Source organism: Pavona decussata, unplaced genomic scaffold (assembly GCF_977016875.1).
Source record: "Pavona decussata unplaced genomic scaffold, jaPavDecu1.1 SCAFFOLD_37, whole genome shotgun sequence".
NCBI classification, from domain to species: Eukaryota; Metazoa; Cnidaria; class Anthozoa; order Scleractinia; family Agariciidae; genus Pavona; species Pavona decussata.
Window position 1 is genome coordinate 346,856 of NW_028145459.1, and position 24,095 is coordinate 370,950.

The following is a 24,095-nucleotide window of genomic DNA, read 5'->3' on the forward strand; positions in this document are numbered from 1 at the left end:
CAATGAATACGTCGTGAAAAACTCATTTTACTGAAATGAAAAAAAAAAGTTAGCGGGGGTTCAAAAAATGAAATTTTATTTGCTAAAAAACAGATGAAGTTGTGTCAAGGGACTTTGCCGTTTATGATCTGAAATGATAAAATTAGTAAATGGGATTTATTTTATTTCCATTTTGAAATTGAGGTAAAACAATTAGTCTGTATTAACATGATGTTATGGAAAGAACGTTCGGCCATTACTAGGAAACAGTATTGAACGTTTTTGTATTTTTGTGGTCAATTTACTTTTTTCATTTTGTGCTAGCTGTCCTTCAAGGTTGGGGAAACAAGCAAGACTGGAACGTAGCCATTCAGTTTCTAATTTCAGGGTAAACTGTAATTACAATAAAACATTTTATATTTTGATTTTTTTTTTTTTTTGCATTCAAAATTAAAATATTAGCCTGCAAAAGGATAATTAGATATTTTGAACCATTTTTATAAAATCCCTGAGACTTCAGTTGTGGAGATTTCAAATGATTTCATTTTAAATGAACCTTTTTATCCCAGAAAGAGCTGGAAGAGTCTCGCCATCCATTTCCACCGACTATGACATTCTTGTGGAACTGCGTGCATAATTATGCCCTCAACGTGTAAATTTTTAAGAAAGGGTAGGTATGCTGAACAGTAAGGAGTTTCTCGTATTCTGTGTTACACATGTGCAACTCAGTGGCGAATAACTGATAGCTCTGTTGTTAAAACCCGCCAAAATGCAATGTACCGTTTCATCTAAAAACAAAAAACGGTCGAGAGTATCCCCAGGGCTCCTTAAGACAATTTGGCAAGTGTATATCATGCTCAGTTCAGAACTACGGACAGATGTTCACGTTGTTGTAAAATTATAGCAAAAACTTAAATGGAGATCTTTTTTTTGTTGGAAAATGCATCCAGTATAAAGGTTTTTATTACTGTTCGGCCTTTTCAGCCACCTGCGCTCCCACAGACGCCTCAAAGACTAAAATGGTCTTTATTCGTTGACTCGACGGACGAACATTACTTTCTAAACGCAAGTTTCCAACGCCAAGCTTAATTTATGTCATCTGATATAGCTTTCTTGCTTGGGGTCATACTTCAATTTATTTGTAAATAGATAGCTTTTTCAGTTAGTGTTTTCCTCTGGGCTACGCACTCCTAAACTGTGAATTGATAACATTTCAGATAAAGCTCAGTGCCCCTTAAGCAATTGCATGATCGAAGCTAGCCAAGGAAAAGAAGACAGATAACCTTGACTTTGGAATGATTGATTTGAGTATGTTGTCACGTTTTCCGAAATGCAACAAAAACCGCGTATTTACCTCGAGGAAGATAAATCATTATTTCAGTTTTTCTGAGGAGGAGTACGTGTTTTCCAAAAAGCTCTCCACCTAGTAGTGTTAGAACAAAAATGATAGTATTGAATTTTGGTGGAGTGAGTAATTGCTAGAAGAGCTTGAACTTGGAAAGAACTTCTTATTCCCTGCTATGTGGCCGAACCGTTGTCATTTTGATAAAACCGAAGGATGAAGACGAAGAACGAGAACGTTTAGGATGACGATGAATTACGACCACAATGATTACAGCCCCTGCAAGCGAACTGCAAATTTCCCGGATTTACCACCACCAAAGGGGAGAGGGCGTATATATTAGAGACGAGTTCCTTTATCTCACAGTTTCTTTCTCCACCCACATATTTGTGGGTGCAAAGCAGTTTGTTGACTGATATCAGTTGGGACGTGAGGTGCGTTTCCTCCTCCTGTCACACCTATTAATCAGCCAACCTGTGGTGAACCCGCCCCCGCTTTCCTCCTTCCCTTTTGCTTTTCCTTTTACATCAAACATATACAGGCCTCTTTTTCACGTCGGAACTTATTCTCCCAAATAGTAGCAAGAAAGAGAGTAGTGAGAATCTACATGTTGACACTAAGGCTTAAAGGATAATCTGGCCAGTGGAAGAATTAAATGGCCCAGCCGATGAGAGGTCTGGGGTGAGTGACCTACGAAAACAAAATCGTAGTATTAATAGAGTCGGCGATCGCAGCGACCGTCGCCCACTAACAAAATTACTGGCAGCTTTTCTCTTATATCAGTGACTCTGTCGCTCTGGAACATAAGTAATCTTTAGCAATGCTACATATAAAAAGAAATGGCAACCACAAAGGTAGCACTTAGTGCCATTTTTATACAACCCGTAGGTCCTACATTGACCGGCGGTGCCCATCATAACTTAAGTCATTCGTACAAATTATTACGCATTTTAAAACGTCAGAACTTTGTTTGTTGGTGAAATCTCTTCTTCTACGAACTTTGCTATTAGTGAGGATGCTGTTTTCCGATCCTTTATTCACAGTATTTCCACTAGGTGGCTCTTCACTTGTGAATATCTTAGATTACAAAACTATTTAAGACCTATTACGAAATTAATGCAAATAACAAAATTAACTACAATGTATTGAACTTACAAATTAATTAGAAATACAAAATATAGACACAACTTAATCACGTGCATTTAAACGAGTTAAAATCCTAATTAAAATAATAATTAAAAATCGAGTCTATTAAGTGATCTGCATGTGATTTGAGATGGTGAAATTCAGGTGACAAAAATGTCCAGGCAGCTCGATGCATTTTCCCTTAATAATTTTTCATAAGGCCTAATACAGCTGCAATTTGCACAAAAGAACCAAAACCTAAACGATGCTAGCACTTGTGGTAAAAATGGCCTCGGGACAGGGGAAGGGGTTGTATATATCTGCACGGACTTTGTGCGCATATAACTTTTTTATATGGGGGGAAAAACCACGAAATTTTGCAACTTTTTTTTTAAATGACAAAAATTTTGTTATGGGCCTTCATTGTTGGTGAAATTTGATGTTATCATAGCAACAATATTTTTTACAGGTTGGTTATTTAAAATATTGACATTTCCTGTTTCTTTCTTAACGGACTCTTTTGGTTAGATTTAGATTGTGTTTTTCTCTTTTAGTTTTAAGTACTTTATGGTCAATAAATTGGTGGTACGGCGGACGTTTTTGAAACATCCAGAAATCCAAGATGGCAGATCCAAAATGGTGCCATTTGCGGAAATCATGGCGGAGTTCACCCTTACGGACCTCAAAGGAAACATATTTGATGTGCTATATACCCTACTGACAAGTTTGCTGCCTTAATTAATACTCTCGGATTTCCTTTCTGGTCTTAGAATACTGAAAAAACAAAAGACTTTTCTGAACTCATTCGAGTCGGATAGAAAATCATTCATTTGGCGATCAATATGAGTAGCTAAGGCACTTCCGCCCTAAACGCCATTCAGGCTTTGGTTCAGACTGTCATCATACAGAAATTGGAAAATACTGTAGAACAAAAATACACATTAAATAACGCTTCAACCAGTTAGACCATTATTCTTATAATTTTATAGCACATGGCATCACAATGGGAGTCAAAACTTGCGTGCAGTGATGAAATTTTGCTGTCTATTGAATTCGAATGGCTTAAGCCGCTAGTGAAACACTTCACATTAGCATTGACTACGGACTTGCATTGACAGCTTGTTCTAATGACGGCTTGCTTTAAAAAGCTCAATGAGCATAATACATGCATCTGAGACCTAATAAAACCTAAGCAGAGGCCAACATCGGGGGTGAAATGAGAGCAAACACAAGAAACAGCTAATCCGACCAAATATATAAAGTTCCACTACAAGGCTAAAAGATAAGAAACCTTTGATTCTATAGGATAACTCCTTCAGTTTTTGTACAAGATAAAAACTGCTATCCAAAGAGGCCCTATATACAATACTATGTGATAGACATCCAATGATTTTCTCATCAAACCGTCACCAGTTTTAATTCATTTTACATACCGAGGATAGAAAAGGACCCATCTTTTGTTGTTTAAGCCAGTAGAGAAAGAGTAGATTTACTATAAAGTTGGCACGTTTTATTGCCCACGTGGCCATGCAATTCATTAACTGCAAAAATGGCCCGGAAATGGAGGCGATTCACTGTTCTTCGTCGACATGGCGCCGTTTTGGCAGGAATATTAACCTTAGCCGAAGCTTTTTTTTTCTGGAAATAATGATATTGCCTTTTTGTTTTTCTCAGTTTTTAACGACTGTAAGAGTAGCTTGTTGATTCGGGTTTTACAGTTTGATTTGGTTTCGTGGATTAAATGGAGACTTGAGAGAAAATAACACTCAGTCTGGCTGGAGGTTTCGTTAACATAATAATGTACCAAAAGATAGCATTGCGTCATAGTGGATATTTTCTCCCTAAACACTTAAGTTTGTACAATATAGTGTCTAAATTTTAAATTTTCAAACGCAATTGGAAAAAAAGGCAATTTCAGCTAGGCAGACATCAATTAAAAGATTGAGGTGCTTTGCGGTACAGTGCAGCAACACAAATAACGAGGCAGACACTAAGATAACGAGTACAGCTGGGTTTGCTAAGGAAGAGTTTAAATTTTATGATATATTTTAAATATAATTCATGCTATTTTTCACGTACTTACAAGGAACATAATTGACTTTTTGGCTGTTGCTGTTTAGCAGAAATTTCCGCACTTGTAATGTGCCCTCTTTTTAAATAAACTCATTTCATACTAAAAAAAAAAGAAGGAAAAATTGATTTTAATTATCCAGAAAAATAAATGAGAAAGGTGAGTACTCTTGAATGTTTCTTACTATAAACAATTATGAATTTTCAGGATTGAATCCCTTTCGTCGTCCTTGCAATTAATATTTTCATATTATTTCTTCCGAATCCCTGCCGATATTCTCCGAAACCCTAACAAAGGAAGGTTTATTTTAATTAAAATTGAAGACTGTTCTATAACAATCTAATTTGATTTTATACCCTAAAACGATAGTTATTTCAAATTTGAATTGAATATTGAATATTTCTATTGTTCTGTAAGAGAAAGTAATAAAGTTAGCCAATTGCAAATGACAGCACGTTTGGAATAAAAAATATAGTGATCTCAGTCGCAATTTAGTGACTTAAATGGTGAAGAAATTTAAAGGCGTTACACAGAAACCAGCTTTGGTGTTCTAACCAAAGACCATTGCCATACCAAATAGACGATGTAATTTATTTCTGTTTAATGATATGTCCAGTTTGGAATATTCTATTTTGCTTTCTACTTGGCCGGCTCCTCGGCTATGATGAAAACACGTTCAATTCGCTTTTCGTTTCAAAGTCAAGTCTGCTTGATTTCAGCATCTGTGAAAGGTCGAGTGTTTGAACGTTTTTATAATTGTCAAACTCAAGTGTCAGAAAATATTGCCCTAATCACGGTTGTTTAACTCAGGAGTTTGTATTTTTAACATTGGAAGGGGGCGGGGGGAGGGGGGGGGGGGGGGGGCGTGAGGGAGTTTTCGAAGTCCTTAAGTTGCAAGTTTAGTATGCGAAAAATTGTTAGAGCAACCTCATAATGCTTGGAAAAGGTAAACTAGATTCGCATCTCATTATGGTTAAATTATGAATAAACTAGTAAATATATAGCAGCATTATTGGGCTTAATGTGGCGTTCTTAGCTTATTTAAAGCGTATAATTAAGTTTAGAATTATCACGATTTGAAGTATAATGTTGAGAGCTGTGACCATTTTACTTATAGCTGAGAAACGGGTCAGTTACAAGTGATACCTGTAGCTTAGAAATGGCCGAAAATTTATCTGATAACCGAGATACCTCCATCAAGAGCTCACGTTATTGCTCGTGAACAATCTTTACGCTGGGACGGATATTTTAAATAGACCCTAGAACATTACTATCGTTGAAAGAAGCTGTTTTCTTTGTTATGATAACTGCAAGTATATCCCCTACCCCCACTCTACTGTCACAACTGTCGTCGTTAAAAGCATAGCAATAACTCTTAACCTAACGCATCCGACTGGTGTCGGAAAGTCATACATCTGGCTTCATTCGAAATCCAGCGGGAACTAATCAATGTTTTGAAGTCCACAGGCATGATCAACTGAAAAATACAATTTACTATTAAGGCTCTTAGGGCCTGTCTTTCAGCTGCGAAGGGAAAATGGAAATTTATCAATAATAATAATAATTTAAAAGCTTATAAGGCGCAAATATCTACATAAATATATTCAAATGCGGCATCCTAATAATAATAATAATAATAATAATAATAATAATAATAATAATAATAATAATAATAATAAAAATAAAAAAAGAAACTTATGGCTAAAATTAAGAAATAGTCTAAGCTAAAAATGCCTTTTCAAAAAAGGTGAGTCTTCAGCTTTCTCTTAAAGGTTTATCCTAAGCAGCTTAAGAAACACCGAGGGACACAACTGTATTTCTTCAGGCACACAACTGTCTTCATGTTCTAATTGACAGAATGAATTCATTCAGTGCTATTTCGTTCTTGTGTGGGCCATCCCTCTATCTGTGTAGGTGGTAGAATCGCTCCATGTACCGACTTGCATACATTGGCGCCCTCTTTGATCTTCGAATATGAAAATACACGATTTAGCTTTAGAGTTATGAACTGAAAAAAACTAAATCAAAAGTGTTGGTTAATCTGTCTTAAGAATTTCTCGATACGTAGCTTATTTAACTGAACACGTCGGTAAAAGGTATTGCGTTTCTATTTAACCTTGGGAAATATGTTCTCGTTGTTGCTATGTAGAAATCATAAATATAAGATTTAATCTGACTATTTAAGGACTAATTTTCTATGTTCAGTCTAGACCTTTTAAGTTGAGCACTCGTGAAGCTCTAGGCAGTATAATTTTAGCGATTTTTAACGTCGATTATGGTCCAACGTTTGAATAAAAGTTAACGGAAGTCCTTGTTGTTGTTTAGCTAGAGTAATAGATATACAAACAACTCAGCAATTATAACAAAACTTTTCGGTGTCCTTTTCCTTTCCTAAAGTTTCCTACTTGATTAGATAAATATCACAATAGTAGGAAGTTATTGAATAAACAGTATCATCAACACACTAAAGTACATTCAATGTATATGACTATATTACATCTTATTCTATATTTATCTTCTACACAATGACTAAAGCAATTTGTATATTTATTTTTATATATACAACATTGAATATAATCTTTAACATAAATCAAATAAATTCTTAGTTCAGGCAGTAATACAGGCGTGTGTGCACTAGCAAAAGTGATAATGGTCAAGAAATTTATACTCGTATCAATATCATAGTTCAAAAGTGCACATTTGACAAAAGTCCACTTGGAAAACAAAAAACACAAAAACACCGTGGTAAGTTATTGCTTAATTGCGCCGATTCGGATGGACGCCTTAAAGATTTCGTCCACCGAGTGTGACTCAGCTGAGATTTACCTCCCAAGGCAATGATCCTGTGCAGTTAGTGGCATCCACAAGTTGAAGCAACCATTCCACCATACTCAGTCAATGCAATCGATCTATCACTAGTCTTATACAAAACGCTGATACCGTGCAGTTTGGTGGGAGCACATGATGGAGACGGTATGCGACTGTCCATTCTGTGTAGAATGTTTTGCAAAATGGCATGGTTGGTTGGTTCAACGTGCATATCAAGAACACTTGAACAAGTACCCTCACAGTAATTTGCGCTGTATCCACTTGGAGCGATAATCCAGTTCCACTTTAGCTTTTTGAACTGCACGTAAACCCACCGCCGTCGGCAGGTCCTGAAGGCTGACCGCTTAGCACGGTTTGTTGGCGTTGTGGAGGCGTTTGCAACGATGTATTCCCCTTCTTCTCGAACTAGGTTATTGTTGCAATTTTTGAAAGTTTTTGACGATTTGGCTTTTAAATGTGGATTTTCAGTGTATGTCACCAAGAATGGTGCTCTTCTGCCACGACTGCCGATGCGAAATTCTGTGGGAAAGGCCTTCATTCCTTGAACACTTAGCATTAAGCCAAAATTTTCTTTGGGTTTTTCTTTCCAGAATTTAACTGCAGAAGTTATATTGAAGCTAATCCATCGACCGACACTTTCTTTGTAACTAACAAGACGAGAAGCCAAAAGAACTTTGTTGTTCTTTGGTTGAATGCTTTTGTCTTGCGACGGCCTTTTCAAGCGGAACAGTCTGATCTTAAAATGCCCTAATCTGCTGCTATAACCCAGTGGCTTCTTCTTGTAAATTCTCAACTCTGCTTTCTTGATTTTCTCTTGGGCTGGAATCGTAGACAAGTTGAAGAATAGTTGGTGATGAAGTGGCACTGCATGCTCGTTTTTCCCTGCGGCTGAAGTTAAGGCAACAAGCAGTGAGATGACAGTCAATGTGTATTTAACTTGGCATACAGTTTGATGGCTCGTCTTTAAAAAGTTTTAAGCTTATTAGGCAAAGGTATATACTTACGTTCTCGTAAAAAGACTCTTACTATGTCGGACTCCCTTTGATATAATCTTCCCCGAGGTAAATGCGTTCGCTTTCTGTACAAATCAAGCAGGAATCTTGGAACTTCGGCCTTCTCTCTTTCTTTGTTTGGCTGTTTGGCGGAGCGAGCTTCTCTCGCCACGAATTTCCGAAGTAACCCGTTTGAATGACTGTAAACCTTATTAGAAATCTCGCCATGTAAAACGTAGATTGAGAAATTAAATATTAAAAATGCTATAAACATTGAATAGAGTGCCATTTGATTACGCTGGACGGAATGTTGTTATCGAGTTCGAAGATGACTCACTCTAGTACAGAGTTCACGAGATTGTCGCACACCGCTTTATACAGCAATACCAGCTCTCTTTCGAACAGCCCAGTCGTCTTTTCGAAGATTAATTATAGGTAGGCGGTTTGCTTTATGTCTCTTAAACTGCAGTTTAACCCATATCGAAAGCGAATATTCATGTAGATGCTTCAGTTAACTGCCCGCATTGATATGACAGCTCTTCACGGTCCACTCCACATGCGTCAATAGATGGCTCAAAAACACTCGTTCAAATTTGGTGAGGCGTTGAAGGTGGGGCGGAAATATCTCCAAAAAGGGACAAGCATCAATCAAACCGACCATTCTTGGTCATAGCACAAAAGGAAATATAATTAAATAAGCGTGGCAGAGTCGCAATGATCAAAGGTTTTAAAATAGATCATAGCCACCTCACTTCACAGTTTTCAAGGTGAGAGCTTTGTCTACTGACATGCAAATTTCTACCTCGAAAACATGAAAAACGCATTATTCAAGTGCCATTTGGAGGCGTTACTGCACCACTCCATTGTTTTAAATCGCCACTTAAGTCTAACAACTGGAAATGCTGACTTACCAACTTTTATGTTACTGACGTAGTTGTCATTGAGGTGGAACTATGTCATAGTTCTGTAGTCATAAATACTTTGACTAAACCAACACAATCTACTGTTCCACCTCAGTGGCTTCTGTATAGTATTTAAGATACACATTGACGCATTCATCGACTCTTAAAATTGAAAAAAACACCTCGAGGAATGTCTTTTCCTATGGGATACTACACAATGGAGTTCTGAAAAGAAAGAGAATGACAGGCTGGTATACCTTCTGTTTGCTATATTTTTTCCTTCTAAGAAAGTTTACAGCACGACTTGTAGTTGACAGTGTTATTATGTTCAATATTCTTAGAAAAACCAAGTTTTTCCGTTTTTCCACTTTTGAGTTGGGTCACATACCGGATGGCTTTCCTATGTGGGTATGTTAAATGAGCAACGACATATTACAACGTTTATATTAAAAAGGTAAAGTTTTGCTGCTTGCTATTTCATGGCTTTTTGCTGGAAAATACTTTTTTGTAGGTCATACATTTTCTCACTTTGCTGTTGGACCATCGTATCCAGCAGGATAGCCCCATAGCAGATTTAGCAGCCCTTCTCAAATAACCTTCTGCTTCTTCTTCTTTAGTTTGTTATTTTTTCCCTTTAAAGTTCTCTTGTTTTCGCCAGTCAAAATCCAGGCCCCATTCTCGTTTGGCTGGGTCCAGAGAGACCGAAATCACCTTAGTTGCTGAATTTTTGACCCTCTTCGGGACATAGATTTCAATTTTTTCCCAAACTACCAATAAAAAAGGACACATACCGTTCACCATTCGTGGTATTTTCACCCTGCATCACAGTATCCAGTTAAGCATTAGTTGGTTTCGCTATGTTGGATCTCTCTTGCAGTCCATATCTGATTATTTTGCTTTAACTACTTTGCAACAAGTTTCAGGTTTTGGTAAATAACCATTTTGGGATTTTTAGTTTAAAAAATTGTATAAATTACGTTTATTTTTCTTCACCTCTCTTCTGCAGCGCGTAAACATTACAAAATTTTCGAAAAACAAATCTGCTGAGTAAACTGTAGTCCAGTTAAATACTAATAATCACTTTTTTATGGGACAATACTGATCTGGAATACATTCATCTTTATTCATTCAGTGCTACATTTTACCCCCAGGACGTCTTACTGATCCAAACCCGCGAAGATTCACATCAATTAAGTTTTAAAGCAGTCGGAGATAAACACCTTACACAGCACAAAATGTTAAAATGGTGCCAAAGATTTGAATGACAACGATAAGTGATTTTTCTTGGGTGGCACAATACCTTTAATAACCATTGCAGTTAAATACAGTGTACATTCTTGAAACAAGTAAAGGCCCGTTTACAGTAAACGGTTTCAACACAGTTGTTGAACCAAATGTCGTGGGCGTTTGAACAGGTAGTTCAACATTATTGAAAGCGTAAAAAAAAATGTTGAAAGTGTGTTGAATCAAGTTCAAATCAATTCAACATTTTCTGTGTTCTTGAAAATGTTGAATGGCATTGAAACCGTTTGAACACTTCGTTCATCCAACATTTGCCCAACATCCGTTCAACTTTTATTGAACCAATGTTGGCAAAATGTTGAAACCGTTTAAAGGGGCCTTAATAGTTAATGTAATGGCAAAATATAGAAAAACACACTGTAGCAACTCCAGTATGGTTAGACTGCAACCAAATTACCAAAGAAGTAATGAACAGCACATTTGGCCTTGTAAAGACTCATCATCAGCATGGCGTAGCCTCAGATAGAGAGCGGAACTGGAGATTCACCACTTGTAAGCAGATTAAAACGCCCTCTTGCGGTAGCCGTTAGAGTAAATAAATGGTGGATGATACACGTTCTGTCTGAGTCTATACCATATATACTGATGAGTACTAGCAAGGATGAAACGGCCTTCATGGTTGCCACTGATTCTCTGACAATCATGAGCTAAGTGCATGCTAAGAGTAATGACCATATAACGGACTTGAAGGAACATACTTCTTCCTTCCTCAAATCTTTTTTTAATTTCTATATCAATAAAACGCTGAAATATCAGACCTTTCTTTGGCTAGGGGACCTTTCTTTTCATCTGTGAAGGACTGAGAATTAAACAACTGTCTAAACTGTTAGGGAAGCGCTATAAAAATGTGCAAACGGATAGTTCGTCAATTAATCAATAAAATCATCCATTAAATGGTCCTCGGGCATCATTGCCACAGTTACAGTTTTGTTGATTGACCCTCCTCTAAGTAATTATTCGTAGACGTCTCGTCTTCTAGCTCTTTCTCCGATTCACTTGCCTCGTCCCCAGTCTCCCAATAGCACGACTTCTTGGCCAGGTTCCTCAGAATAAGTTGGCGAATGACCTCTCTTCTCTAAAATTAGGGAAAGCATACTGTAACAAACCCATTGCAGGATTCAGATGATATTCAGGTTAAAGGGAATTGAATTTCTTACACTTTCTTGGAAGATTTAAGGAAAAAATAAAACAAAGCAAAACATAAAAATAAGGATAGCAAAGGCGCTAAGTGACAGTCTGATTGAAAGCCTTTCGTGAGTGAAGGAGAATGACCAATTTTATTCAAGGCTTTACACCAGTCAGTCAGTTAGCCAGGAATAAAACAAATTAACCTTGACTGATAACCTTGAAAAGTTTAACAACATAACATACCTCCTGCTCGGAAATACTTTCAACTTTCCAGGTCGGTTGAGGCTTCTTCAGGCACTATTAAAGTAGTTACATAAAGAACATATATATATTTTTATTTTGTTAAAAATTAAAAAAAGACACTTGTCTTAAAATTTTGTCAACTGACACAAACAAACAAGCATACATAATGATAACGAGAAGATGCTCTGAAAAGTTACGGTAAGAAATATTGATTACAGCTCGGTTTCATGACCACCAACTCACAAGTTTTTAAATAGTTTAGATATATTACTTCAGGCCGGGTTTTGAGGCACCAAGCTATCTAAAGCATCGCCGCGTACTCCTGCATGGATAGAATCTTGGTTGTTTTTAATCCTCCTGCCATACGCTCTACCTCTTGGATATATTTTATTAAGTTTCCCCATTTTCTCAGGATTTCATTTTCATATAGTTATGTATCAGTCAATTCCAGTAGTGCCCACCCTCCCGGCCATTAGTGGGACATTTTCCACATTGTCCGTCCCATGAGTCGGGATCAGTCAGCCCCGGGACATTTAACGACCTTTTGATTTTCACCTCACAGCACAGTCACTTTCTTTCGATTAAACTATGTCTAAGGAAGACAAAAATTAGATGGTGGATCCACAGAACTAACGGTCACTGAAGCGATACTGAGAAATTTGACCAATCTGTGACTTAGTTTGGCCTTAATAAACTTTCATTAGAATGGGGGTAATCTCAGAAACCAAAAAAATCAACTTATCTTTGAACTGTACCTTGGGGCATTTGAACAGTTCGTTTGTCCCCGCCGTTGGGTATTATACCCGGTGATCAGTCGAGGGGGGAGGGGAGGGAGGGGGACGGCTGTTGGAAATATTTGATATATTATTAGAGAGTAAAATGTTTTACCTGTAAAGACGAGGGTGGAGGTCAGAACTCAACAGAGTGATCCTAACACTTACCCTCGGCAAGAAACGGAAGGATGCAAAAATGCATTTGTCGCAATTCGTTTCGTTATATTAACATCCAAGTTCTCCCAACTTCAATTCACAGAATTGTCTGTGAAAGCCGACGGAAAAATTGTTATGTTTACCTTTTTTTTAATCACTTTGAAAATGTGATTTATTATCGCAGAGGGTCAACGGTAAGGAACAATTACTACTCTTTAACATTCCTACAGTCCTCTAATTTCCCAGGGTCGAAAAATAAATCAGCTTTATGGAAAATGAAATGCATTAAATGGACTTTGAAACCTGTCAGACCGTTGAATTTGTCTAAATTTCACTGAGATAACGTTTTCACTGCCGCGAAAAACCACCAGGACGGTATTTTTAAATTAATTGTTGTGATAAACAAACGGTTGTAGGCACTAACCTGGGCACCAGGACAGCAACGCGTGACAAGACGTTTGATAACCCACAGGAATGGAAGCAACACGTAAAGAAGATTGAACGGCGATGGCAGAACAGCTTTCTTGTACGCCCAACTCAACCACAGCTTGGTTCTCATGAACTTCCATTCCGTATCCAAGTTAGCCTGTCAACCATTTCAATTTATTTTAAATTAATTCTGCTCAATAGCTTTTTTCACGGTTAACTCTGCTCATTTGAATTACAATGAAATCTAGCATGTATGTGAGGGCTATTTTGTAGCTTTAGCCCGAAATTGCCTCGCAATCACGTTGGATAACATTGTAATGCAAATGAGAATAATCAACCGTGAAAAGGGCTATTTATGCCGCTTCACTGTGTTTGGGAGCCTCAAGAAACGGTTACTAGACTGAAAACGGTTCAGTTGATAGCGTCAACTCCCACTGTGTTGTGCCTACTTTTATAACTTTAAAATAAGGCGTCATGAATAAAAAGTATTTGTAATGAGAAGTAAGTTGATGTTGCCTCTTTAGAGTATGGAATTTTTACGCCTGTCAAACAATCAATATCAATATAGTTTCCATGTTATAGTGAAAGTTTGTACACCAGATGGACTGCTTTGAGCACATTTAATTCTAAACTTCCAACCGAACCGTACAGAATCATGGATCTCAGTCAGGATGTGTGTACCTTTCTAATTATCTGTTTATCTAAGGAAGTATTTCTCATGGCCTCACCGTTATCCTGGTGAATGATTCATTGAGCATTGCAATGAGCATGTTAAGGGCCACAACAACCGCTGTGATGTTGAACACAGCAAATAAAAGGACACCTGTTTCCGATATAAGAATGTAAGGCTCCTCGTCAATCTTAAAACTGTCGTGGTTTATGTCACCGAACAAAGACCAGAAGATCGTTTCCACACTGCTGGAAAACCTACAAATAGAAAAATCACAATTTAAATAACGATCGCTTGACCGTCAGATCCTCACTGAATAAAATCTGCAAGAAAGCATATGGAGTAATGGCAAAATAAAAGAAGAGGAAGAAGAAGAAGAAGAAGAAGAAGAAGAAGAAGAAGAAGAAGAAGAAGAAGAAGAAGAAGAAGAAGAAGAAGAAGAAGAAGAAGAAGAAGAAGAAGAAGATGAAGAGGAAGAAGAAGAAGAGGAAGAAGAAGAACGCTTATTGTTAAGGTGGCTCAAACAGTTTCCTTTTTATCACTGCATACTGAAATGATGGTATCAAACAAATGCTTAAACATTCGCAAACAATTTATGCTCATTTTTTCGTCAATTGCAATCACCATGTCAAGACGCAACGTTTTGCAAAAAAAAAAAAAAAGGGGGGAGGGGTTCAGAGCCATTTTAAATTTTCGAAAATGAAAGGTGGCTTTACATGCTGATTACAAGCCTAAAGTAAAAATAGGGGTCCCACTACGTTTCGATGACTCCATGTCATCAATCATCAAGTATCAAAAACAACTATCAGCTATCTAGGACCAAAGTACTTTAATTCTTTAAATAAAGACATTTGTAACTGGGTATTTCTTTTCTCCTTTAATTCCAGCCTTAAAAAGATATATCTATAGCAACTGATAAATCTGTTATCATCATTTTAACCTTACATGTAATGTTTTTTTCAAATGCATATCGTACGTCGTTTTATGATTGTCTCAACTGCAATTGTATCAACCGTCTCACAGTCTATAAACCTCTTATGTAATAGCAATGCCATGAGCTAGCCTTATTCCATAAGCCATATGGTTTCTCCTGAGGCTTCCTCATCACTTTCTCTGTCATCTCTTTTCTTCCGCTCATATGTCATTTTTTCAACGTGCGTGGTGAAATAAATAAAAAGAAATTTAAAAACTGTAATTTATTCAGCAATAATTGGGCATTTGTGTGAGTTATTGTTGTATTAGCTGAAAAATAGTGGTAATATTGATCCATCAAAGTTTAAAAGCTTAAAAGTGCTAGAATGATATCGCTCAAGTTTATATACAAGGAGTCTAACACTGAATAGGAAACACTCAAGATTAACATATGTTGGTTTTCCCTCCCACATTTTTTACTTAAGTTTATAACTTTTGTATTAAGTTGTTTCTGGTCATTCACTAACTGTAACATAAAGCTCAGAAGGTGTAATGAGGATACTATTTCCAAACTAATCACCAAGTAAAGTTTCAGGACGATTGGGCTTTGACAAGTGCCAGTCACCTTCAAAGAAAAACATGCCAGATTTTCAGCAGATTCGAAGTTTTTTTATAACCGCCGCTTTCAAACAACTTGATAGGGCGAGTGACTAACGTCGACTTCGGTTTCTTTGATTGGTTTGTAACCTGTCAGACGAAAGATTTGGCTGCACATAAGATTGCCTGGTCTTATTCCTTTGGCGCAAAGTACATCCACGTGCTAATTTCTTGTGATCTCCGTCCTTCTTGAGCTTTTTATCCTTAGCAAGCCTTAACATTTCATGGGGGAGAATATAGGATAAAGTCATTCAGTTGTTTTTCCTGCTTTGAATCGAAGTGATTATAAATGGAAGAACACGAGATTTATCCGCAAAGATTTCGTTTCGTTCAACTATTTCGGTGGTTACATATTTCCGAACTGTAAAATCTGGCAGCACCTTACTGGTACGAATTTGAAGGTGGCACCGTTATCTGTTTCCGAAGTGGGTACAAAACGTGTAAGAATAGGCGGTCCAGATTACGCTGTGAAAAATAGTCCTCTCATTGCAAATTTGTCCGAATTCGATTTGGTCTCTAACACACTAACTGGCATCTGTTGGCTCAAGAGCTGTAATAGACAACTGAAACATAGATTATTAGCAAAAAAATTTCAAGCCATTTTTTTCTCAGAACACCTGTCCACAGACTAAAGGCTAGTTAGTTGTACCAACCTTTCCAAGTGTAGTGAATTTGTTTCATTTGCTTGCCTTTGACCCATAAATAAAGTCTTCCTGGCCCCGTCATATTGCAAGTAAAGCTTCGTAAAACTCACGCCAAATGCGAGAAACAAGAAAAAGAAACAAACGAAGAACTTTATTACATCTCCTAACATCTGGGTGAAAGCCTGCAACAGCGGTCCAGTGATAGAGTTGGCTTGAATAAATGAGAAGTTGTGGATGAATGCTAATAAGATTCCAACTGCCCGAAAACATTCAGAAATTAGCAGGGTCGCGTATGCGTGATCTTTCACATGGTTTTCCCACACCATGGAGGTAACTTTTCCGGATAACACTCCGTAGCAAGCCCACCAAATAACGTGGTGTAGAAAAAATGCCGTCATCGCTGCCATATAATTGTAATTCCAATAGTTAGAAAAGAACCGGGATCTTCCTAGCTGGAAAGCATCTGTAATGAATTCCACCAGCAGCCCAATGAAGAATACGAGAACAATCCAGTCTTTGCAAAACACAAATAAAAAAAGCAGTTAATTCATAACAATTGTGATCGTACACAGTATGGATTCTCGTGTCTTTGTTATATCATATTAAGCAAACTATTACCAATTATTACCAATGGATAAGTGATTACCAATGGATAAGTGAGGTGCTCAGGACCAGGTTACCGCCGCCCAAAAAGGAGCAATATTGAAATCGTCAACCCTTTGGATACTTACAACACATATTTGCGTTGAAAACACTGTTCGTGCCTTCCGGTGATTTTCTTCTTGTTTAACTTAAGTTACAATGTAGGAATAGCACCAACGGTGAATTTTGCCATCGTCGCGACCAACAAACCGACTAAACCTCCCGATTTTCGCTGCATATATGGGAATCCCGAATCATCGGGTTTGGATTCGAGTTGGACCGCACCAGTCAGGGTGCAACCCTAAATGACATGGAAAAATATTTCCGCTTCCTCCTAAGTAAGTGAGACCAAAATCCGTGTTGTTACACCCGTAAACGACCTCCGTGATTTACAGACTGTACTGATGTTGATTGAACAATAAACGGAACAGTTCAATTTATAATAACAATATTACATTATAAAAACAATATATTTTCTCACTTTCAATACCTATAAATAAGGCTTTTCCGTTATTTCCATTTTACTCATTTGGCAATGACGATATGAAGTCGTCGAAACGTCATGCTGTTTTACTATCGTAAATTTTCTTGTTGAAAAAAAAATTTAGACGACAAAATCATTTTAAAGTTTGAGGCACTGTTAACTGCTTTCTGTCGCCTTCCTTCATATGCGGCTACCCGAGGGTCAGTCGCCTCAGACTTTCCAATGAAATTAGAATTTGCAAACTTTATCTCGTTCTTTGAAATGTAAGTCACCTTAGCGTTTCGAAAAGGAGGGCGTTATAGCCCCGTATTTGTCCTTTAGATAACATTTAATTCTTTAACATTGTCTTGTCCTTCGAAAAAGCGCTTACCGCGGGGATAGTATCAGTGTCTCTCCCTAACTACAGCCCGTCCCCCCCCCCCCCCCCCAATTAAGCAACGAAAAGGCTTAATGAGCAAAACAATTCCTCTGAACTTGCGTTATATGTTTTTGTACGTTTCTTTCCTGTCATCAGAAAAACAACAACGTGAAATGTAGCAACTCGAAGTCCAACTCGAACTCGAACTCGAATCCAAACTCGATGATTCCGCACTCCCCATTCGTTTCGTTTGGGAACAAAGCCCAAAACGCCAGTTTGTCGGCCAAAGAACAACACCAAAACTTACACTTATTTGTCGTCAATTTTTAATCCAAAAATTTGTTAAAAAATGAAAAGTCTACATTTACAGCAAACCTCAAGGTCAGACCTTGGTATCTGACTGGAAGTTTTCCTCTCAACGTTTCCCGCGGGCTATACTTCAGCTATTTTATCAGACCCTGTCTTGCGTATCTCAAGTTACCTCGTTGACGCCCGAAAAATAATTCTGGGTAATTCAGCCATAGCACGACCGTAGAACTCCCCCTCTTTCCATTTCATAGATCCACCCAGTACTACCAGCAAAATAACGAATCCATTGAATTTTTTACTACTCCAAACTTGCCCAAATTGCCTTGGTAGGTCCTGGAATTCATCCACAAAGCAGCCAGAGAGACAACTTCACTCGTGGGCCTCCATGTTTGCTACACAGCATGTTTGGCGACTCTTTAAGCATGAAAGCATTCTTCACCTCTGTTTTCTTTCAGAGGCTTGCCTCTACCCACATTCCAGCTTAATGATACCAGACTGGGGGCTTCTTCAAGGGAAAATGGCTCGAAAAAACCTATATTTTTGTGTCTCGAGTACTCGACAAACTGAATTCAGTTTACTTATTACATGGTTAACCTCCTCATTGGCAATCTTTCTCTTTGTCATGACACAATTTTTTAGAAGTTTTTGGCTCATTTTGATTGTTTTGTTACCCCTCTAAGTTTCATTTTTAAAGTTTCAATAGACTGGAGCTAAGGCGGAAGGCGGAATTCTTTCTCACCCTTCCAACTCCACCGAAGAACGCGATCTGAATATGTCTAAACTAAGGGAAACATCTCCTGTTTTACTCACCAATAATGGAGTACTGCAAAAAAAATGCAGTGTGCCAAGGTAATGAAATCAGCAAAAGAAACGTTTGGTATAACCCACAGTGTATTAGAAACTTCACACAGGGGGAGTGAAACATTCTAGCAACCTCGTGATGCGGAAAACAGCTGTCGAATACTAGCCAAACCATGAAAACCAGAGGGAAGAAACCAGACATCAATAATATTACCAAAAATTGTTTCCAGGCACTTTTCTCTAGGAAAGGAACATATTTATACACTTCTGAATTTAACACAAGTTGGCTGTACGGGTGACAAACAAACTGCAAAGGAAGGAAAAAGAAGATACCGTGTATCAGTATATACTTTAAACTGTTTTTTTATTATTATTATTATTATTATTTAAGTTACGACATTTTTAAGGTAAACATGTTTCGGATGAAACTTCATCCATCTTCAGTACAAAACCCACTAGTGGGTGTGAAATAAATAGAAGTACACAATATAGCTTATTATAACGTGACAATAAATATAGAGCAAACAATCAATTATAACGTGACAATAGCTAATTACGGCGTGACGATAACAAAGGAAGGAACAGAAAGTACATACTGAGTAGACAAACAAAGCTAAATAACTAGCGAAAGATTTGCACGAAAAATTGGCCTATTATGTATAGGTTTCTCCCAATGAATATGTAACGCCCCCTTGATTTTTAGCTGGAAGCGGATGGCGGAGTCAATGGAAAAACAATCTTCAGAACACAAAGCTCGGCAGTTTTCCGAGCTTTGAAGGTGATGTAGAATGTCGGAATTTTTGTCAGTGCTGGAGGTACTCCTGGATTCGTGTAGCGGGATGTCGATTAGTCTCGCCGACATAACAGCCTAATAATAATAATAAATAATAATAATAATAATAATAATAATAATAATAATAATAATAATAATAATAATAATAATAATCGAATATTTATACAGGATAACCCCTCAGTATAGAATACTGTTATCAACGGGGTCCTGTTGACTAAGAATTAAAAACTTACAAATAAGAATAATTAAAATATGTAAAAGCAAAACATGCACTAATTTAGAACTACAGTAAAAATTTACAGATAAAAATCGTCCAAGGCTTTCCTGAATAAAAATCTAGAATTAATGTTTCTCAGACTTAAAGGCAAAGAATTAAATATCGAGGCACCTAAAAAATAAAAACTACAGCGTGCAAAATCCAGTTTGACCTTGGGCAGTTTTGCTGCTTTCCCATTGTTTCTAGTATTTAAAGCGTTATGATTCACTCGTTGAAAATGATTCTTAAAAGGAGAGCATACAGTTCCATTAAGGCAGTCAAATACAAGACAGAATGCTTTCTTTTGTAAAAAGTTGTCATTTGTACACAGCCTGCGCAAGAAAACTTATACACTACACGAGATCATGGTGACCTGGGTACTCTTTCTTTGACACTGAACAAATTCCTTAATTTGTATGGGGGAAAGACCATTACTTAATGTCAAAATTGTTGCAAAACTGCTGAGTAAGACGCCTAATTTTACATTGAGTCGTGTCGGAAAAAGGGCCAACGAAAGGTAATTTATAATAGTGGATCAATGTTTTCCTGCAGCTGGTGCATGTTTTGGTAGGACTGAGTAAGGGACTTATTGAAATAATATTTGCTGTTCCTTCCTTTGTTATCGTCACGCGGTAATTAGCTATATCTCTACATTTCTTGTCACGTTGTAATTGGTTGTTTGCTCTATATTTATTGTCACGTTGTAATTAGCTATATTGTATACTTCTTGTATTTTTTTCACACCGACTAGCGGGGTTTGTACTGAAGATGGATGACGTTTCATCCGAAACATGTGACTGTGATAAAAATTATTTCACACCTGCTGACTCTACGAAAACGTTAAATTGTACGTTCACAATATTTAGAATGCCGCGAGATAGAAACACCAATCCATTGAAATTGGAAAGAATAGGTCCACAAGAGTAACCAATGATTTCTGCAACACTTCTTTTCAGTTTTGTGAAAAAAATTCAGTAGCCTATTAAATACTTTCCCGAGGTTTTTGTTATTGTTGTTGTTGTTGTTGTTGTTGTTGTTGTTGTTAGGAACGACTACTCTGCTTAGAATGGATGTAGTTAAACTTCTATGATTCGTTTGACTTCCAACTGTTTTTTTTAGTGATAGAATAGAATTAAAAAATCCTTCTGCCTGTGACTGATTTGAACTAAATACTGTGGTGTAAAAATTATGTCATTACTCTTGGTCACATTCTTGGTTTTCTCGATTTCGGTAAAGCAGCGCTACAATGGCATAAAATGTAAACGTTAAGGCAATAGACTTAAAAGAAATGGAAAGTCAAAATTTGGAAAAATGTCAAAATGTTGTTGTCATGCAAAGTTGCATTAACTAAGACATCTCATACCAAATGGTCACCAGGTTCGTTATAAGAAAAGTTACAATATTCGGTAACTTTTACTTCAAATTTTATAAGGTTGTAAATCTTCAAAGAGAGCGCGGGCACTTTCTATCCTCCACTTCCCTCCTGCTAGGTTAATTAAGGTAAAAGATGATTATCTTTACAAGGAATGTTTCGGGATATAAAGAATATATGTAAATCCGGTATACCTTCTCATTTCTGGTTGCGATGGCGAATTCAAGAATGTTTAAGAGCTCTTTCTCTATGTTAGGCGTTATTCCTTCCTCATTTCTCATCTCCATGACGCATCTGATCTCTTTCGTGGAGCGGCATTCGTTGAGCAAGGCCACGGCGAACTCTTTGCAACCGTCAGCGAGCTCGATATACTCCTTTTTGAACTCGTATTCTTTCTTGGCAAAAGTACACAGTTCTTTGTTCAGGAGGCATGTTCGATAAATGGGATCCGGACCACTTTGCACGTTTCGAAGAAATGAGGCTGCAATGTACAGGGGGTTAGTAAGCGCTCGGTAAAAGTTCAAACGGTACACGGCGGGTTGAAGCTTCTCTTTGGCCACTCCATTGGAATTTGTAGGCCACTGAGGATTTGTTGGATCGCAAATAGTGAAACCATGTTTCATAAAGAGTTTCACAATTTGCAAATTCTGCAAAAAGATCCCAAGCATAAATGGGGTGACGTGCCCTTGGCGTTTCAAGGCACTTACTGCACACAATGACGGCGGGCGGTGAAATTTGAGAAGAACTTTCACACCACCAACATCACAGTCATTAACTGCATGAAACAAGGCTTGCTCCAAGTCTGCTCCGCTGCTTAGCAAGGTTCTGATCATGTCGTTTCGAACTTTTGTATCTTGCAGGCTCCCTGCTACTTGCAGAGCTGTTTTACCGGAGCTGTTCAGGCAATTCAGGTCGCATTTCGGTTTCGACAAATTTAAAGTTTCTCTCACACTCTCCAAATCTCCTTTCCTGATCGTATCAAAAAGATTTCGTTGCACGTTGTTAATCGGACGATAAATATCCACTGATATTTCTTCAAGGAAATGGTTTGTTGCTTCCATTGGAATCTGGACAAGTATGAGTGGTAAAGGGGAATGATATTTTCAAGCCTTCCTGATTTCTTCTTTGTGTCTCGGGTTTCTAGAACGGGTAAGCGTGTCGTCGATACCTCTTCAATTTTTGTTTCAGCGCATCATAAAATATGATATAACTATCTGCTTTAATATACCAAGTTATTACTGCTAAAAAATTCAAGCATTCATTGTTTAGACAGTTTTGAACAGGTGGTATACTGCATTGAATATTCCTTAATATTCAGTAAGTATAAGCTTTTGGATCATTTGGTTTTTGACATGAACTATCTAATGCTCTTTTATATCTGTATTGGAACCCAAGCGTCAGAATTAACTAAGGACGTACGAATTGTTTCCTGGAAAAAAGAAAAAAGTAACTTAACCGGCAATCATCTAATATGACTCAATTAAGTACTCGCAAAGATTTTATGTAATAAAAATTCGTTATGGTATTCAGTATCTGTAGACTTTGAAACAGGTGGTTTATTTGTTATTCGTTAACACTGGCTCAACTTATTCGTTAAAATTCTTGAAAATTAACATCAGAGGTTATTTGGAGATTGTTACAAAATTGTCACCGAATGGCCCCAGAAAAATTTATACAAGAAATACTTAATGTAAAGAAAGGGTTTTGATGGCTGACTTAGCATTTAGCAATTCCCTCGAGGGTACATTTTACTGATTAATCCGTTTTTCCCAAAGCAGTGCACCGAGAAAGGTTAAATTACTCTTACAACAAAATTTATGTCCACAGGAAAACAAGATTAATAATTGAAAGGAAACTTTCTGAGGCAAACAGGGTAAAACAGGGTAACTGAAGCCGGGACGTTGATAAATTATAGCAAACATAAGTACCAAGAATTATCAGGGAAAGTGCCTAGGTTTTATTGTTTTTGTAAATGCCGGTTTAATTAAGGTCTTGCTTAATACAGATATAATATGAAGGCTCCAACGATAAAGCATTTCCATTCGTTGGATGTACCAGTGTCCGGCGTTGTTCCAGGTCTGTTTCAGATTACCATCCTTTTCCCTTCCGTCACCTTACTAAGTACAATTTACCGCTCATTGGCCTATTTAGTAATCTTGTTCTAGTTTTTCTGTGGTTCCAGCAGAAGAGTGTAACAAGTCGCTTCATGAGCTGGACAATTAATTGTTTATGGTAATGGCATAGTCAATTGAGGGACTGGTTATGAAACCTTGCCATGCCGAATGGTACTGCAATTTATGTTGAAAGGGCCTCGACGGTGCACAATCCTTTGTTTTAACGTCCATGCTACAGGTGAATATCTTAACAGGAACGCTTCTATTGGTCAGTTGTTCTAACACATTTCAAAATCTATTGTGGTTTGTGCGAGGCCAAGGCCAAGAATATATGCTAACAAAAACATAAAACAATGAAGTTTATCAGGCTTCATAGCCATTGCCTTTTATTAACTATACTTTTGGGCAGCCGATTTTGTGCAGTGTTACAATGTGTTGCGTGTTTAACACCATTCAAGCTTTCAATTTGGAATTGCAGTCCGCTTTCAAGGCGAGAAAAATGTATGATTTTGCCGGTTTTAATCTATGTGTAGAAATAAAAGAGTTAAGCCTATTTAGACCAGGGACCAGAGACCAGGGGGAGGGAAAAACAGCACAGACTATAGAAATTTATGAACCAAACTTACCGACTTTTTCTAAGTCACCGCTCAGCAGTGAAGCTCAGTGACCTTCAGTCAAATGGTGACCGAACACGGCGCTGTGTTGTGTATGGAAAATGAATGCTCCTCCATGCATAAGCCTTCTGGCAAAGAACTACTTGGCATAAAATGTCGTCTTTCTTCGATTTTATTTAACGTAGTCATAAAACATGT

General features: G+C 37.5%; 3 protein-coding genes across 4 annotated transcripts in view; 1 reads left to right on the top strand and 2 right to left on the bottom strand.

The window, feature by feature from the left end:
- LOC146483871 (uncharacterized) overlaps positions 1 to 24,095 on the top strand; it is a 90,764-nt gene that overhangs the window by 43,008 nt on the left and 23,661 nt on the right. The window lies entirely within an intron of this gene.
- On the bottom strand, positions 6,875 to 8,877 carry LOC146483873 (bone morphogenetic protein 6-like). Its single transcript, XM_085105142.1, has 2 exons — positions 8,351 to 8,877; positions 6,875 to 8,234 (listed from the first exon to the last, which is right to left on the bottom strand). The coding sequence occupies exons 1-2, from the start codon at positions 8,625 to 8,627 to the stop codon at positions 7,369 to 7,371; spliced, it is 1,143 nt and encodes a 380-aa protein (XP_084961268.1). The 5' UTR covers positions 8,628 to 8,877; the 3' UTR covers positions 6,875 to 7,368.
- On the bottom strand, positions 9,701 to 23,913 carry LOC146483874 (short transient receptor potential channel 4-like). The gene is made up of 7 exons (XM_085105205.1): positions 21,364 to 23,913; positions 18,758 to 19,055; positions 16,164 to 16,668; positions 14,000 to 14,198; positions 13,267 to 13,428; positions 11,914 to 11,967; positions 9,701 to 11,617 (listed from the first exon to the last, which is right to left on the bottom strand). Exons 1-7 carry the CDS (start codon positions 22,228 to 22,230, stop codon positions 11,462 to 11,464), a joined length of 2,241 nt encoding a protein of 746 aa, XP_084961331.1. The 5' UTR covers positions 22,231 to 23,913; the 3' UTR covers positions 9,701 to 11,461.